Raw genomic sequence first — 13,563 nt, forward strand, 5'->3', positions numbered from 1 at the left:
TGTTATTTGCTTCTCCCTGTTTGCTGTTTGCAACCTGAAGCTAGAAGTTGACCTTCTGCTGTTGCAGCAGCTGCTGGGGTGATGAGGCAGTGTGGAGCTTGAGGTTGTGAGAGGAGCTGTTGGGGGGGAGGACTGGCAAGAAGGAGAGAAGGGGGAGGAGGGAGAGGAGGGGGAGGAGGAGGATGAAGAGGAGGATGAGGATGAGGATGAGGATAAAGAGGAGAAGAAGGAGGAAGAGGGGGAGGGGAGGGAGGAAGGGGAAGAGGAGAGTGTGAGCATTGATATACCTGCATGTGCACGGGAAAGGGGAGTTTTAATAAGAGGATTAGAAAAGGTGAAAGGGAGGTGGCGGGAGCCCTCCCACGCAGTAGCCTTCACCCTCAGAGACACTACTGTGGAAGGAAGCCGGCACTGAGAATCCCAAGATGGACTACATTACAGTCAACTCTGGGCTTGAACTTTCCAAAGAAAAGTCAACTTTGCAGGTTTTTGTGTGTAGTCTGTTTTTTTCTGTGGGGAGAGAATGTTTTGATCTTGTTCTTTCTAAAAACTCAGGAAAGTAAGCCAAGAATTCCAAGTACTTCTGTCTCCCCCTCCCGTGAGACAGAAGGAAAGATTTCCAAGGGTGAGAACCCAAGCAATACTCCTGAGAATTTAGCTTCCAGAGGGCATCCCAAGCCAAAGTAAATCATGCCCTCTAGGAACAGTTCCCATAATTTGCATTTTTTCCTTTTTCTTAAATGACCCATTTTTCACCAAAGTTTATAAGAGGCAAGAGCTACTCGCCAACAAATTGGATTTTTGTTTCAGATCTGTTAGTACCTTAGCCTAGTGTGTGTCAGACACCAAGTCTCAAGATGTGTCTGTTTAGTCACAGGCAATGTACAATGTTGCCAATTGTGCAAGCAAAGCGCGACCTCCACATAGACAAGATTATTTTTGCTTTTGTTGTTTTTTTAAAACAGAATCTCACTACACAGCTCTGGCTGTTCTGGAATGCACTCTGTAGACCAGGTTGGCCTCAAATTCACAGAGATCCTCCTGCCTCTGCCTTCCAAATGCTGGGATTAGAGGTGTGCTCTAACTACAGTCAGATAACATGATTCTTTTCATTATAAGTGCTTTGAAAGTAGAAAAATAATTCCACAGAAAAAGTTTTAAAATTGATTATTTCAGAGATATAGATGATAGATAGATAGATAGATAGATAGATAGATAGATAGATAGATAGATAGATGGATGGATGGATGGATAGATAGATAGGAATTATATGCCACCACCTCTCCTCTGGCTCTCTCTCCTTCTTAGTTTTCTCAATCTGTCTCCTTTCTCCACCCCACTTAAAGGATGTGACTGACCCTGGGGGTTCCAGGCTTAACCTGTTTCTCCTCATATCAGCCTGGTTTCCCACATGGATAGGACAGAGGAGAGGAGGCATGCACGTCACTCCCTCCACAACCTTGAACTTAAGTTCCTGGGATAAATGCCTTTCACACCTGACTCTAGCTCCTACCTCTGCTGCCCCACCCCCATGCTCTTCTTCCTGTAACTGGCGGCAGAGTCGGCTCTGCTGCTTGGACCAATACCTGGAGCCTGGCTACTGGTCCTGTTTTCCGGATAGGTGGGTACCAAACCAGTAACTGTCAGTGTCTCCTGTATTCAGAATCAGTTGTTACTGTATATAATATGAATGTAACTTACGTCACCAGGGAATTGCCACGGTCCCTGGGTGGGGTCCTGAGACCACTACCTCACATGTCTCACTATTGTCCACTCCATCCAACATCTCTGGGAAGTCTTACTTGCAGCTCTTTGCCTCTGTATCTCTCTCACGTCTCTCTGAGCTCAGATGTCACTTTATGTAGCCACTTCGGACTCCACAGGAGATAAAATGCTTTGATGGGAGTTTCAGCCACATCCCAGAGTCTGCTGCCTATCTGTCTATCTGTCTGTCTGTCTATCTATCTATCTATCTATCTATCTATCTATCTATCTGCCTTATTACCAGACTTGGGGACCTGCCTGTTTGTCCCCATTCCCTACTCAGTGCTTATCCCAGAATACTCATCAATACCTGGGGCTCAACTCATAGAAGGGGCTTCACTGCTGAGAGAGGGAAGGCTCGTGCCTTCTCTCCCAGCCCAGGAGATGATCAAATCTGGAAGCCCTAAACTCATTCTTCAGATCCTCTTCTTTCCAGCTGCGCCTGCAGAGAGGTGAGCCCCTGTCCTGAGCTGTAGCTTCTGCCCTGTGAATGGATGTCACAGGTGCCCCATATGACCAGGAGTGGCTTTCTGCTCCTGTAGCCATTTTTTTTTAAAAGATTTATTCACTTATTTATTATATGTAAGTACACTGTAGCTGTCTTCAGACACTCCAGAAGAGGGCATCAGATCTCATTACAGATGGTTGGGAGCCACCATATGGTTGCTGGCATTTGAACTCAGGACCTTTGGAAAAGCAGTCAGTGCTCTTAACCGCTGAGCCATCTCTCCAGCCCCTCCTGTAGCCATTTTTAATTAGAGCAGTGACCACACACCAAACTTCAGATGCCAGAAGGAAGTGCTGCTCTGCTGGGCATTGCCAGTGCCCATCCCAGAAATAGGTCCTGAGAGGGAGTGCAGAAGACATCTGACTGAGAGAAGGGAGCCCTGGAAAGCATTAGAAACCGGAAGTGAAAGAAATGATAGTAAAAAGAGGCACGGGACAAGAGGCAGGCGCAGGCAAGCACCCCGTGTCTGTACGTGCCATGAGAAGCTACAGTCAGCTCATTGGCTTTGGAGGGAGCAGGCTGAGGACTCTCTCCTGGGGAACAACCTGCTCAGCCCATTCTATTCTCTGTGGCAACACACAGTGCCCACGTGACCAGGCTTGGTCCTTGTTGCAAACAGCTGTGCAGAAGCCTGCCCTGGGGCCACAGTTCAGATTGCTCAACCTCCAGATCTGGTTTTCAGATGAGTGGCAGACATTGTTTATGAATTTACGTGTGTGCGTTTCCCGGGATCTCTTCTGATTGCAAGGAATTCCCAAGTCTTCAAAACAAGCTCAGAGTCTGTTGTGTGCAGAGAGTGAGGGAATGCAGAAGCCCCTCCCCCCATGCCAGATCTGAGAGCAACCAAGGAGCTAAAAACAAAACAAAGGTCTAGCAGCATGGGTCATCCAGGAACATGAGAGGAACTGGAGTCCATGCTGAGGTAGACAGATGGGGAGGGCTTAGGCTATGGAAAGATGCACAGACTTCTATCCATCAAGACATAAGGTGGGGGGTTATTCTCCGTACCCAAACAACCACAACATCAGCAGCCAGAATCTAGACTCTCCATTCCTTCCTGGGAGGAAAGGGGCATTGAGATCGAAGGACATTGTGACTTTTCTACTTCCTGGTTACCTAGGATGCTCTTAGAGTTTCGGAATTATTCCAGAAAGAAAATAGATGATACTGGTGTGGAACCAGTGCACTTGGTCGGTTTCAGCTCCGGCTGCCTGTTAGAACCTCTCTGGGAGCCCAGACCTCAGCCAGGGCAATTCAACAGAAACACTGCGATGGGACCAAAGCCAGAGACTGTTAACCAACCTTTCCTACCTAACAATATGTTTGAAATGAGCTATCTGGGCACAGGTCCATCTCCAACTTGGGAGACAGTGGCCCATGGATTATCATTATTTCTTATTAAGCTAGATAAGATGTTCTGCTGCTGGGTCAGTAGGTCACAGGGAAACACAGGAGGCAAGGAGTCAGGTGTCAATAGAAACATTGTAAAAATCAACCTCTCAGGGGCTTTTCTGGGGGGGGGGTCCTCTGGGGCATTGAGCATGGTTATCTCTCTGGCTCTAAGTGTGGACCCCAGTCCTGTATCATTAGTGTCATATGAAATCACCTTGGAAATGCTGACCTTGTCCAGCCCACAGTGACTGAGCTAGAATCTTTGAAGTGCGGCCCAGCAACCTGTTAGACTTGCAAAGTGACTGTGAAGCCCAAGTTTGAGAACCGCTGATCTGCCACAGGAAGGCCCCAGTCTGCTGGACCCTGGCCTGCTCAGGTGCCTTGCTTTGTTCCTGTAAGGTAACCCTAGTTAACCTTACTTCAGAAAGCATCTTTGGAAAAGCCAACCTTAGAACATCCAATAGAAAAATGTATTAATAGCGCCAGAGAGATGGCTCAGTGGTTAAGAATACTTGTGTTTGCAGAGGACCTGGGTTCAGTTCCCGGCATCTGTGCCAGGCAGTTCACAACTTTGTGGAACTCCATCTCCAGGAGATCTGATACCACTCTATGGGCACCCCGACCCATCTACAGATAGATATCTCCCTACAAATATACATAATTAAAAATAAAAAAAGATCTTAAAAGTGTATCAAAACACACACAAATAATTGAAGATAGAGAAAAGTAACATCACAAAATTGTCCCACCATGAGCTCATAACAAGTAGTGGACTTTCCTGAGTCCCAGGGGTTTGCTGATTTGATGAGAGGAAGGCAAATTCATGTAAACTTTTAGGTCTGTGACACAGAAATGCTTATGACAGCCTCAGTATTCTTTATACAACTGATCTGGTAGAGAGAGGGACTCAGCCAAAGGAATATTATATCCCAGTTTTATAATACATATTATAATTAATATAATATAATATAATATAATATAATATAATATAATATAATATAATATAATATAATAATCATCTGGCAATAAGTATCCCCAGAGGAAAAATACCCGGTGAAAGACGGCACAGCCTTCTTTAAGGTAATCATAGGCCAGGGCCTTAATGGTATGGAAAGTGCGCTCCTTGAATATGGTGAGGCGACTTGAAACAGGTTTATTAAATGGGGGAACAGCACAAAGGCTGAGAAATGGACACTGAAAAGCTCTCACAAGCCTTAAGGTCTTTTTTCTAAGGCTAAACACTCTTATTTCCTTTAACCATTTGTCCTTAAAAATTTATTAAAGTTGGGGTCATTTGGGTCACTGGTTTCCTATATAGATGTTTTTCTTTTACGCTGACCTAGGGTTTCCCTGGTAGGATTCAAGGAACCATGGACTATGAGTCTTCCAGGGCTGAAAGAGGGCGTCAGGCAGGGAAGTATCCATCTGTCTGTCTTGTCTGTTTTTCAAGGTGTGTCCACTGGAGGAGGGCCAGACAGAAGCCTGGAGGTGGGAGGGTTGGGAAGACTTTCAGAGAGTTCTATACTCTGAAGCAGCTCAGAGTGTGGCTGAGCCTGTAATTAGATGACTTTTGTTTTTGTTTTGCTCTAGAGGAAAATTCAGAATCTGTGACTCTTGTTCACAGGCACATGGCTGGTCGGAGTGACTTTGAGTTGATGGAAAAAGTGGTCAACCCCATAAATCTTGTACAGTCATCACTGCGGGTCCGTAGTGAATGTCTTGAGGTTATGCAAAACAAAGCAGGGGAGGCAGCCGGCCATGCCTACTGAGGACCTTTCTGTCCTATCTCCCCTAGGCCACCTGGGAGGGAGGTGCTTGGTCTCAGTCACACCTGTGAGGAGTTTCACACCTGTGGGGGTTTCTTAGCCTCAGGCACTGTGAAGACACACAATGAAGGTGGGCAGCACAGTTCCCTGGACACAAAGGCTCCGGTGAGCTGGGCACTAGCATTCATCTTTGCTGGCACCGGCTGCTCTTCCAGAGGTCCTGAGTTCAATTCCTAGCAACCACATGGTGGCTCACAACCATGTCATTATGTGTGGGTGTTCTGTGTGTATGTGTGTGTGCGTGTATGTGTGTGTGTGTGTGTGGGTGTGGGTGTGTATGCTTGCGTGACTTGTGTGCCTGGTGCCCATGAATGCGGAAGAAGGCATCAGTGTTACAGGTGCTGTGAACAGCCATGAAAGTTCCCTGCAAGAACCAGGACTGTGACTGCTGAGCCACCACTCCAGCCTCAACACACTACGTGGCTTTTCTTGGGATTTTATCACATCAACAGGAAGAACAACTAAGACAAGGTATTTCTATTACTCGCCAGCTGTACCAAGACACAGGTTACCATGATCAAATCTACAAAGGTAAAACACAGAGGACAGGGGGTTTGCCTCAAGTTTTTCTAGTCAGGAAGGAAATGACTTCAAGCTTAAGTCTGCTGGACTCTCCTAAATGAGAAACCTATATTTTGTGTTTTGGTAAATGGATCAGGTTTCTGAGGGAGGTGCAGGTTGCTGGAAGCTGAGGGAGAATTTTGTTCTGAGCCTGGCTTTCTCATCTGTGGGTGAGAAACCTCCTGTCCTAAGAAGATGTTACCTTCCCTTGTCCCCATTTACAAAGTGAAGACACTGGCTTGCTGGCTTCTAGGTGGTACCCCCTGTGTAACCCCTGCAAAGCCAGCGCCAGCTTGATAGAGCCTCACACCCCCTTGGAGTCCTGGCCAGTTGGCCAGTGCCTGTGGGCAGGTGGCTAGAACTCTCTGCTGCCTCCATGCCTCTCCTGTGGTGCTGGCTCTGTGTCCCTCCAGTGGTCTTTGTGGACCAGGGCCAGAGACCTCCCTCTGGAGGCTGCCTGCAGCAGAGCCTAGCTGAATGTGCCCCTCACATCACCCGAGACAAAAAAATCTCAAGTTCTAAGCAGTTAACACCAGTATATTTCTGCCAAAGTCCTTTTCAGAAAAGAAAATCGAAACACAAGGTCTGACTACAATCAGGATTTTAAAAATTACTATCTGATTTTCCACCACAGGAAATAACAGCTGAAGTTGTATAGGACTTATTCAGGTACTACTAAAACAGAAGGAATGAGAAAGAAGTGTGTGTGTGTGTGTGTGTGTGTGTGTGCGCGCGCGCGTGTGTGAGTATGTGACCATTGGTGCATCCTACCGTATCTCCTGGTTGTGGCCTCATCACAGACACTCGATCATATCCCTTTCTCAGCAGAACCCACAAGGCATCGAGTTTTCCCTGAAATAAAAGAAAAGCCAGAAGATTACATATAAAACCAGCCTGGTAGACAGGCACTGTAGGTATAAAGAACTTTCTCCCATCTTTCTCCCAGGTCTCTCCCATCATGTTAGAAGCACAGATCCGGTGGATTGGTGAACGTGGGTTAGGGACTGTCCACTCTCTAATGCAAGGGGTACAGTCTTAGAGCAGAGAACATGCCTCTGTGTGAAGTGTGCTTTGTCCAGGGGAGTTGAGTATATCCCACAACGTGAGTGTGTGGTGTCCCGGAGGACGGTGATGCGAAGGCGGGCGGCGTCTGCAGAGCTCAGCCTCAATACAGACACTATGGCAACAGCACTGACCAATGCCAGGGAACCTGGGGCTTCCACAGTCACTCCCTGGTGGGCCAAACACACACCTGAAAAACCAAGCTCTTGAACACTGGCCAGATGTCGCCTAAGCTCTGGTGGGTAAAATATGATCTTGCCAAGTGCCGAGTTTCTCATCTCCTATTACAAAGAACTTACAAAAGTCTTTGGAAACATCCAGAAATGGGTTTAGTGGTGCTGGTGGACAGAGCGGGCATTGTATTCAGCATGAGGCAATGCTAAGTGTCAGCTAACTGTTTCCTTGAGGGTTCTTAGGGGACAAGCCCTTACAGCTTTTTATGCGGGTAAATGCCTTCTCTTTATTTCTAGGAGGGAGGGGCTCTTAATATTTGGCTTGTAAATCAGCCCACCCATATTGCGTTATTTGTAGACACTCAACCCCTCAACAAATGAGGAACAACGACTTGAGGCTTAAAGAAGAAAATTCGGCTATTGAAGAAAGGAACTAATTAGCTCAGCTGCACACATAGCAAAGCGCTGCTTGCACGTGCGGACCCAGGAGAAAGTGAATGAGGCTCCTTAGTGGAGCAGGTGACCACAGAGGACCTAAATAGAGAGCTCCGTTGACCCAGGGAACGTCCACTCAGGTCGTCTTACCAGTCGTGTGTGCTCAAGCAAATCCTCTAACCTCTTGGTGCCTGATTTTCTGTTTGTAAATGGTGTGTGTGTGTGTGTGTGTGTGTTGGGAAGTGCTACTTTTCAGTGTTGTTTTTGGAACCCAGCCTGACCTGTGTGAAGCGCTTCACCCAGGTGAGCTGCTGTCTCTAGCTTTTCTGGACAAGGTGAGACCATCTTACTCCATTTTCTCTCAGCATTCTGAACTCTGACTGTCCCTCCAGGTGACAGTTCCAGATTCACCTCCAGGTGAACCCTCCCTTTGCGGCACAAGCAATGTGGAGAACTGCCTTCTGTACCAGGCGGTTTCCAAGGCAGGAGCTGAAGGAAGCAGTCACAACTGGCTAAGGACGAAAGTTTGCTCTAGGGCCAGTGAGGTGCCTCAGCTGGCCGGGGTGCTTGCCCTGCAAGCTGGTGACTTGAGTGTGATCCCGAGACCCCAGGTGCAGGTGGAAGGAGAGGACCGACCGACTCCACAGAGTTGTCCTGACTTCCACATGAAAGCTGTAGCGTGTGCCCTCTCCCTGTCCCTATTGTGTTTGCCCTCACCCTCAATAATAGATTTTAAAAATTCAATGAAAAACAAAAACAAACCCCTTTATGGTCAGCCAAGTTCCTGACAGATGTTCTCAGAGCCCAGACTTTCTGAACACAGCAGAAACCTGTCACTTAAAGCTGTGCTGTCTGTCTGTTTGTTCATGAAGATGCTTTCTCTAAGGCCTGGTGTGTGTGTGTGTGTATATGTGTGTGTGTAGAAGCACTGTCCCTGTCACATTAGGGTGTCCATCAGGCACAGCCTGTATACAACATGTACTTTAGACTCTGGTCTTCCTTCATTCCCCAGGCAAAATGCCAGCTGCTTCTGTGAAGCTATGACGAAGATTCCACCACAAACCCCAGAGTCCCAGCCAGGGTGTGTTAGCTGGCATTTAAAAATAGCTTCTTCCATATGAAGTTGACACAGCTTGACTATAAAATGGGGGATTTACCAGCGCCAGGCTCCCACACCATAGCTCTCTCTGCCTCAGGCCATAACTTTATGTGCGGAGAGAGGTGGCGTTTACTCGGCTTTGCCTGTGTAATGGTGAGGGCTATCGGATCCCCACACAAAGCACCCTTGAGCTCTGCTGCGTCTCTTCTCTCATTTTGGGGCTATCTGTCTTAGCTGGTGGATTCAGCTCTGAGACGGAAACTTGAAGATAGCTTTATTTATAGCTCTGTTCTGGATTTCTGGGCTGTGGAATACATGGTAGCTTAATCCACAACCCTGTCGTCACTCACAGTCTGCCATTTGCAGGGTGCAGCCAGTCTGTCTGTCCAGGCAGGTCCTGGCTTGGCTCTTTAGCTGCCATTTTTCTCTCAGACCCTGACGTGGAGAAGCTACTGGAAACAGGGATGGGTAGTTTCTCTGAGGTCTGCAGTCAGTCCTAGTTTTAATCTAGCTGGTGGCCATGTATTTGGGCATGACTTAACGTGTCTGCAATGACCGGTTCTGTTGAATGAGAAGCACGGGGTTCTGTAAATCGGGGAAGCAAAAACCAAGCAAAGGAAAACAAAGCTAAATGCCAGGGGGGATTCCCCCATCATGAGCCTGGAGAGGATGGGGGAGTGTGGTCGGTGTGGTCAGTGTCCTAAGACAGCATGGGGTTCGATGCGATGCGGGGACAAGAGGAGGAGCCCACTGTAAGCCTTTCCCCTCAGCTCCTGCTGGGCTGCTTATCAAGCATGCCCATCTGCTTCTCAGCTCTCTGGAAAGGAGGAAGATGGCGGGTACCCACTGCACCATGTAGATGATTCCAGCCACAGTTGCTGGAGAGCTCGCCAGGATCTGCTGAATGTTTCATGCTAGGTGTGGGGTTCTCCCCGTTCACAGTGGGAAGGGAAGGCAGACACAGAATGGACTGGTCATTTCTAGGAGCCTCCTGTCCACACCGACTGTCTGCAGCACAAGCTAGCTTCCCTCAGATCTCGGGGTGGGGGGGCCGGGGTAGGGGGTGAGGAGGTGAGTCGGGGAGAACAAGAAGGACATCAGAGTGAGGTGAGGGTGAATGGGGGCATTCATCCCTTCTGACTTATCTGGTTCCCTGTGGTGACTTTACTCCTAATGGGGTGGCCTCATCGAGGGGCCTCTGAGCCTAGCTCACCATTTGTTAACCCTACCATCTTCAGTGTCTCCCCCCCCCCTCAAGTTAGTGCAGAACTGTGACAAACACCGAGAGGGTGGTGTGTGGGACTTAGGTCTACATACGCCTTCTAGAAGGGGCCAAAAAACAAAGACTGGAGGTCTTGGTAAGAGGCAACACTGAGGAGGGCGTGTAAGAACTTATATAACCAGTTAAGAATGTCAAAGCCACAGTCGCTGCGAGCACGCTCGTATGTGTGCCAGACACAACAGGGCTGATACCCGTGAACTCACAGCACTGGTGACAGCACACACCAGAACCTGCACAATGTCAACGCAGAGAACATCCCATCATGGAGAAGGGGACGAGGGCACAAAGTCCTGTCCCTAACCAAGGGGCTGTCTGTAACTGATACATGCTGGGAGAGGGAGAACCAGAAAACATCTCCAATGGAGAACCCACGGGTCTGTCAGTCACACTCCCAGGCAGGCCCAAGGTCCAGGAGTGGTTGGCCAGTGCAAAACACCACATGATTTATGGTGTGTTTTGTTTTGTTTTGTAATTTTTTGTCTTATTGTTTGTTCTTATTGAGAGAGAGAGGGAAGAGAGAGAGGGACAGAGACAGAAACAGAGAGAGAGAGACAGAGACTGAGAGAGAATATGAAGTTGAAGAGGGGAAAGAGAAAGAATTATGACCAAAATATATCTTATAACATTAAAAAAATAAACCAAATGTGAGTCGTCTTTTGTCCCTGGGCCATGAGGAAACAGGCGGTGAAGCAGATGAGGAACGCCGATCTCTGCCCCTTACCACAGCTCCTCGTACTGCTATTCCCTGGTGGTGTCTGAGGGGCCTCTGAGCCTAGCTCACTTTCTGTTCGCCTTACCATTTGCAGTGTGTCTCCTGCGTTGGTGCAGAACTGTGACAAACACCAAGAGAGGGTGCCGGGTGGGACTTAGTATTTTATGAGGTCCCTTTAACGCCCGCAGGCATCTTAACTAGAAAAGGCTCAGCATGAAATGTGGGTTTTAAACATGTGAGGGTTGGACCGCTGGTGGAACATCTGTTCTTCCTCAGGATTCCTCACGTCCTTTCTGCACTTCTGCCTCCCTTCATGAACCGTGTCATCAAATGGCCTCTTCCTGGACAGAGCATGCCAATGTGTGGTCTAACAGGTTTGGGGCTTGGAAGTGGTTTTTTGACCATGCCTCATGCCTCAGTTCTTCAGTGGGAGCTGGTGGAGACCCTGCTCTGTGCCAGGCTCTGTGTTATTAGTTTAAAGGATAATTGGTGCCCGCAAGGGGTGAAATCCAGTGAGAAGGCTCATAAAGCTGAGATGATCTTAACCGCGACCCGCCCATCTCCGACCTACCTAGTGAGCATGCGTGAGTGCTGGCATTAGCTGTTCCACCAGGTAAGAGGACCCTGCAAGCTTGCTTATGACCTCAACCAGAGTCGTGACCAGGTGAGAGACACCAGTCTCACTGGCTTCCTCCATCTGTCCTGTGAGGTGACCCCAGGACTTCAATTCCAACTCACTTATCATCAATGCGCCGTGTGGTAAAAATTTCACATCAGGGCCAATATGAGCTGTAACCTGGGTTTTCTTGCCGAGGTTCCTGATACGCCCCAGCCAAGCTCTTTGCTCCAACAACCCAGGCGACCAGTTCCTATCCTCTGGGATCCAGCCCCAGCTCCGGCAATGCTGTCTGTGATCTCCCGGGTTTCTTAAAACTCAGAAGCTGGGCCCTACATCGGAGGTTCTGATACAGCCAGTCTTGGGTGGGACCTCTCAGTATACGTTTCTAACATGTTCCTGGGTGAGGCTGATGCTGCTGGTTTGGGGACTACACAGAGAAAAGATGTGGTTTATTACAATGACTAAGGAAACTTGGGAGCCAGGATCTCAGTATGATGGCAAATGCCTATAATCCTCGTACTGTGGGAGGTCAAGGCAGAAGGATCATGAATTCCAGGACACCCCATGTAACTTGGTGAGACTTTTTCTTTAAGGGGATGGGGTACGGGGAGCGCAGCAGCCGGAAGTCCTTGGGACAGCGGAAGAGTCTCGGATGGAACGCTTGGGTGTGGACTCTGAAGGCATGGCAGGTGAAGCAGGGCTTTGAGCAGAGGAAATGGACAAGACTTGAGGGCCTCTTGGAGGTCTTGTGTGAGCCTGAGTCTCCAGGCCTGGGATCTTCATTCTGACGTTCTCTCCCCACCATTCCCTGGTTTATGTAGGGCCAGGAAGCCCTACCATTTAGTATCTGCGCTTGGCATAGTAGGGACTTGTTGAGACTCACAGAGCAGATATGGATTCCAGGAAGGTGCTGGTAACATTTTTAGGTTTCTAAATGTATTTGTTCATATCCTGATTCATCTAGCAAAATCTAGTCTGAAGCTACCAGTTAAGAAAGGAACAACATGACCTTCCAAGCTTGAAGATTCCAGAAAAGAAAAATTCAACTAAGACCAAGGATGCGGTGTTAGTCACAAAGTGGATTCCTGAAAACGGCAGGACAGGAAAATCCCCAGTCCTCTCATCTCCGAGGATCCTGTCGGCTCCATCCTGTCTGCACATGTCTGCACGCTACGGCACGTTCCTCACTGGAGAAGAATTAGCCTCATCAACCGGTTCCCCCACCAGCTGTGCTTCGTCCACAGCGCAGAGTGCAATCCTTTGCCCCAGGGAAGCTTATTCTAAAAAAAGAATCTCATGGCTTTAAACACAGCAAAACCTAAATGGAAACTGCACTGAAGTTCCCGTGAGGCTGAGCTCATTCAGCTGAGAAACAGCAGCTACCAACCAGTTTATTTCCACCTACAAGTGTGTGCACGTGTGTGTGCAGGCCAGGGGGGTGTCGGCCATTGTCACTCTCTGCTTTACTTTTTCGAGACGCAGTCTCTCTCTGAACCCAGAGCACACCGATTTGGCTAGACTCTGTCCAGTGAGCTCTGGTGGGCTCCAGTGGGCTCTGGTGAGCTCTGGTGAGTCCCGGTGGCCTTTAGTGAGCCCCGTGAGTCCCCGTGAGTCCCCGTGAGCTCTGGTGAGCTCTGGTGAGCCCCGGTGGTCCCGTGAGCTCCGTGAGCTCTGGTAGGCTCCAGTGGGTTCCGGTGGGCTCTAGGGATCTTTGCTTATGCAGCAATCACATTACAGACTCAACCATCTTCCCAGTCCTGGCATTTAGTTTGATTTTTATAAGTGCTGTTCTAAAGCTAAGAAATATTCAGAGAAGGATAAAAATTGCCATGTAGCTCCCGGAAGAGGGGCAAGGCTGTAGGAATGTGTGTGGGCAGGAAAGGGAACTAAGCAGTTCTCACTCTTTTACTAGAGGCTCAGGAGTGGGTCCAGTTGGGACCTTTGGCTGCAAACCTCTGCAGGAGCTGGGAGGGGTTATGTCCAGAGTCTTCTGCAATGGGTTTTCAGGGTTCTGATGGCTGTCACAGTGCAGGTGCATAGGAACACTGCATAGAGGAGAGTGTGACCCATCACACGAACTCAAGGCCATGTGCACCATGATGATAAGAGACCCTTAGGAGCATTAATCAC

General features: G+C 48.6%; 1 protein-coding gene across 1 annotated transcript in view; it reads right to left on the reverse strand.

Moving 5' to 3' along the window:
* Antxr1 (ANTXR cell adhesion molecule 1) overlaps window positions 1-13,563 on the reverse strand; it is a 188,343-nt gene that overhangs the window by 37,086 nt on the left and 137,694 nt on the right. The window contains exon 17 of the mRNA XM_052174247.1: window positions 6,823-6,903. Coding sequence (XP_052030207.1) covers window positions 6,823-6,903 — 81 coding nt within the window. The remainder of the gene's footprint in view (window positions 1-6,822; window positions 6,904-13,563) is intronic.

This window comes from Apodemus sylvaticus, chromosome 2, assembly GCF_947179515.1.
Source record: "Apodemus sylvaticus chromosome 2, mApoSyl1.1, whole genome shotgun sequence".
Classification (NCBI taxonomy): Eukaryota; Metazoa; Chordata; class Mammalia; order Rodentia; family Muridae; genus Apodemus; species Apodemus sylvaticus.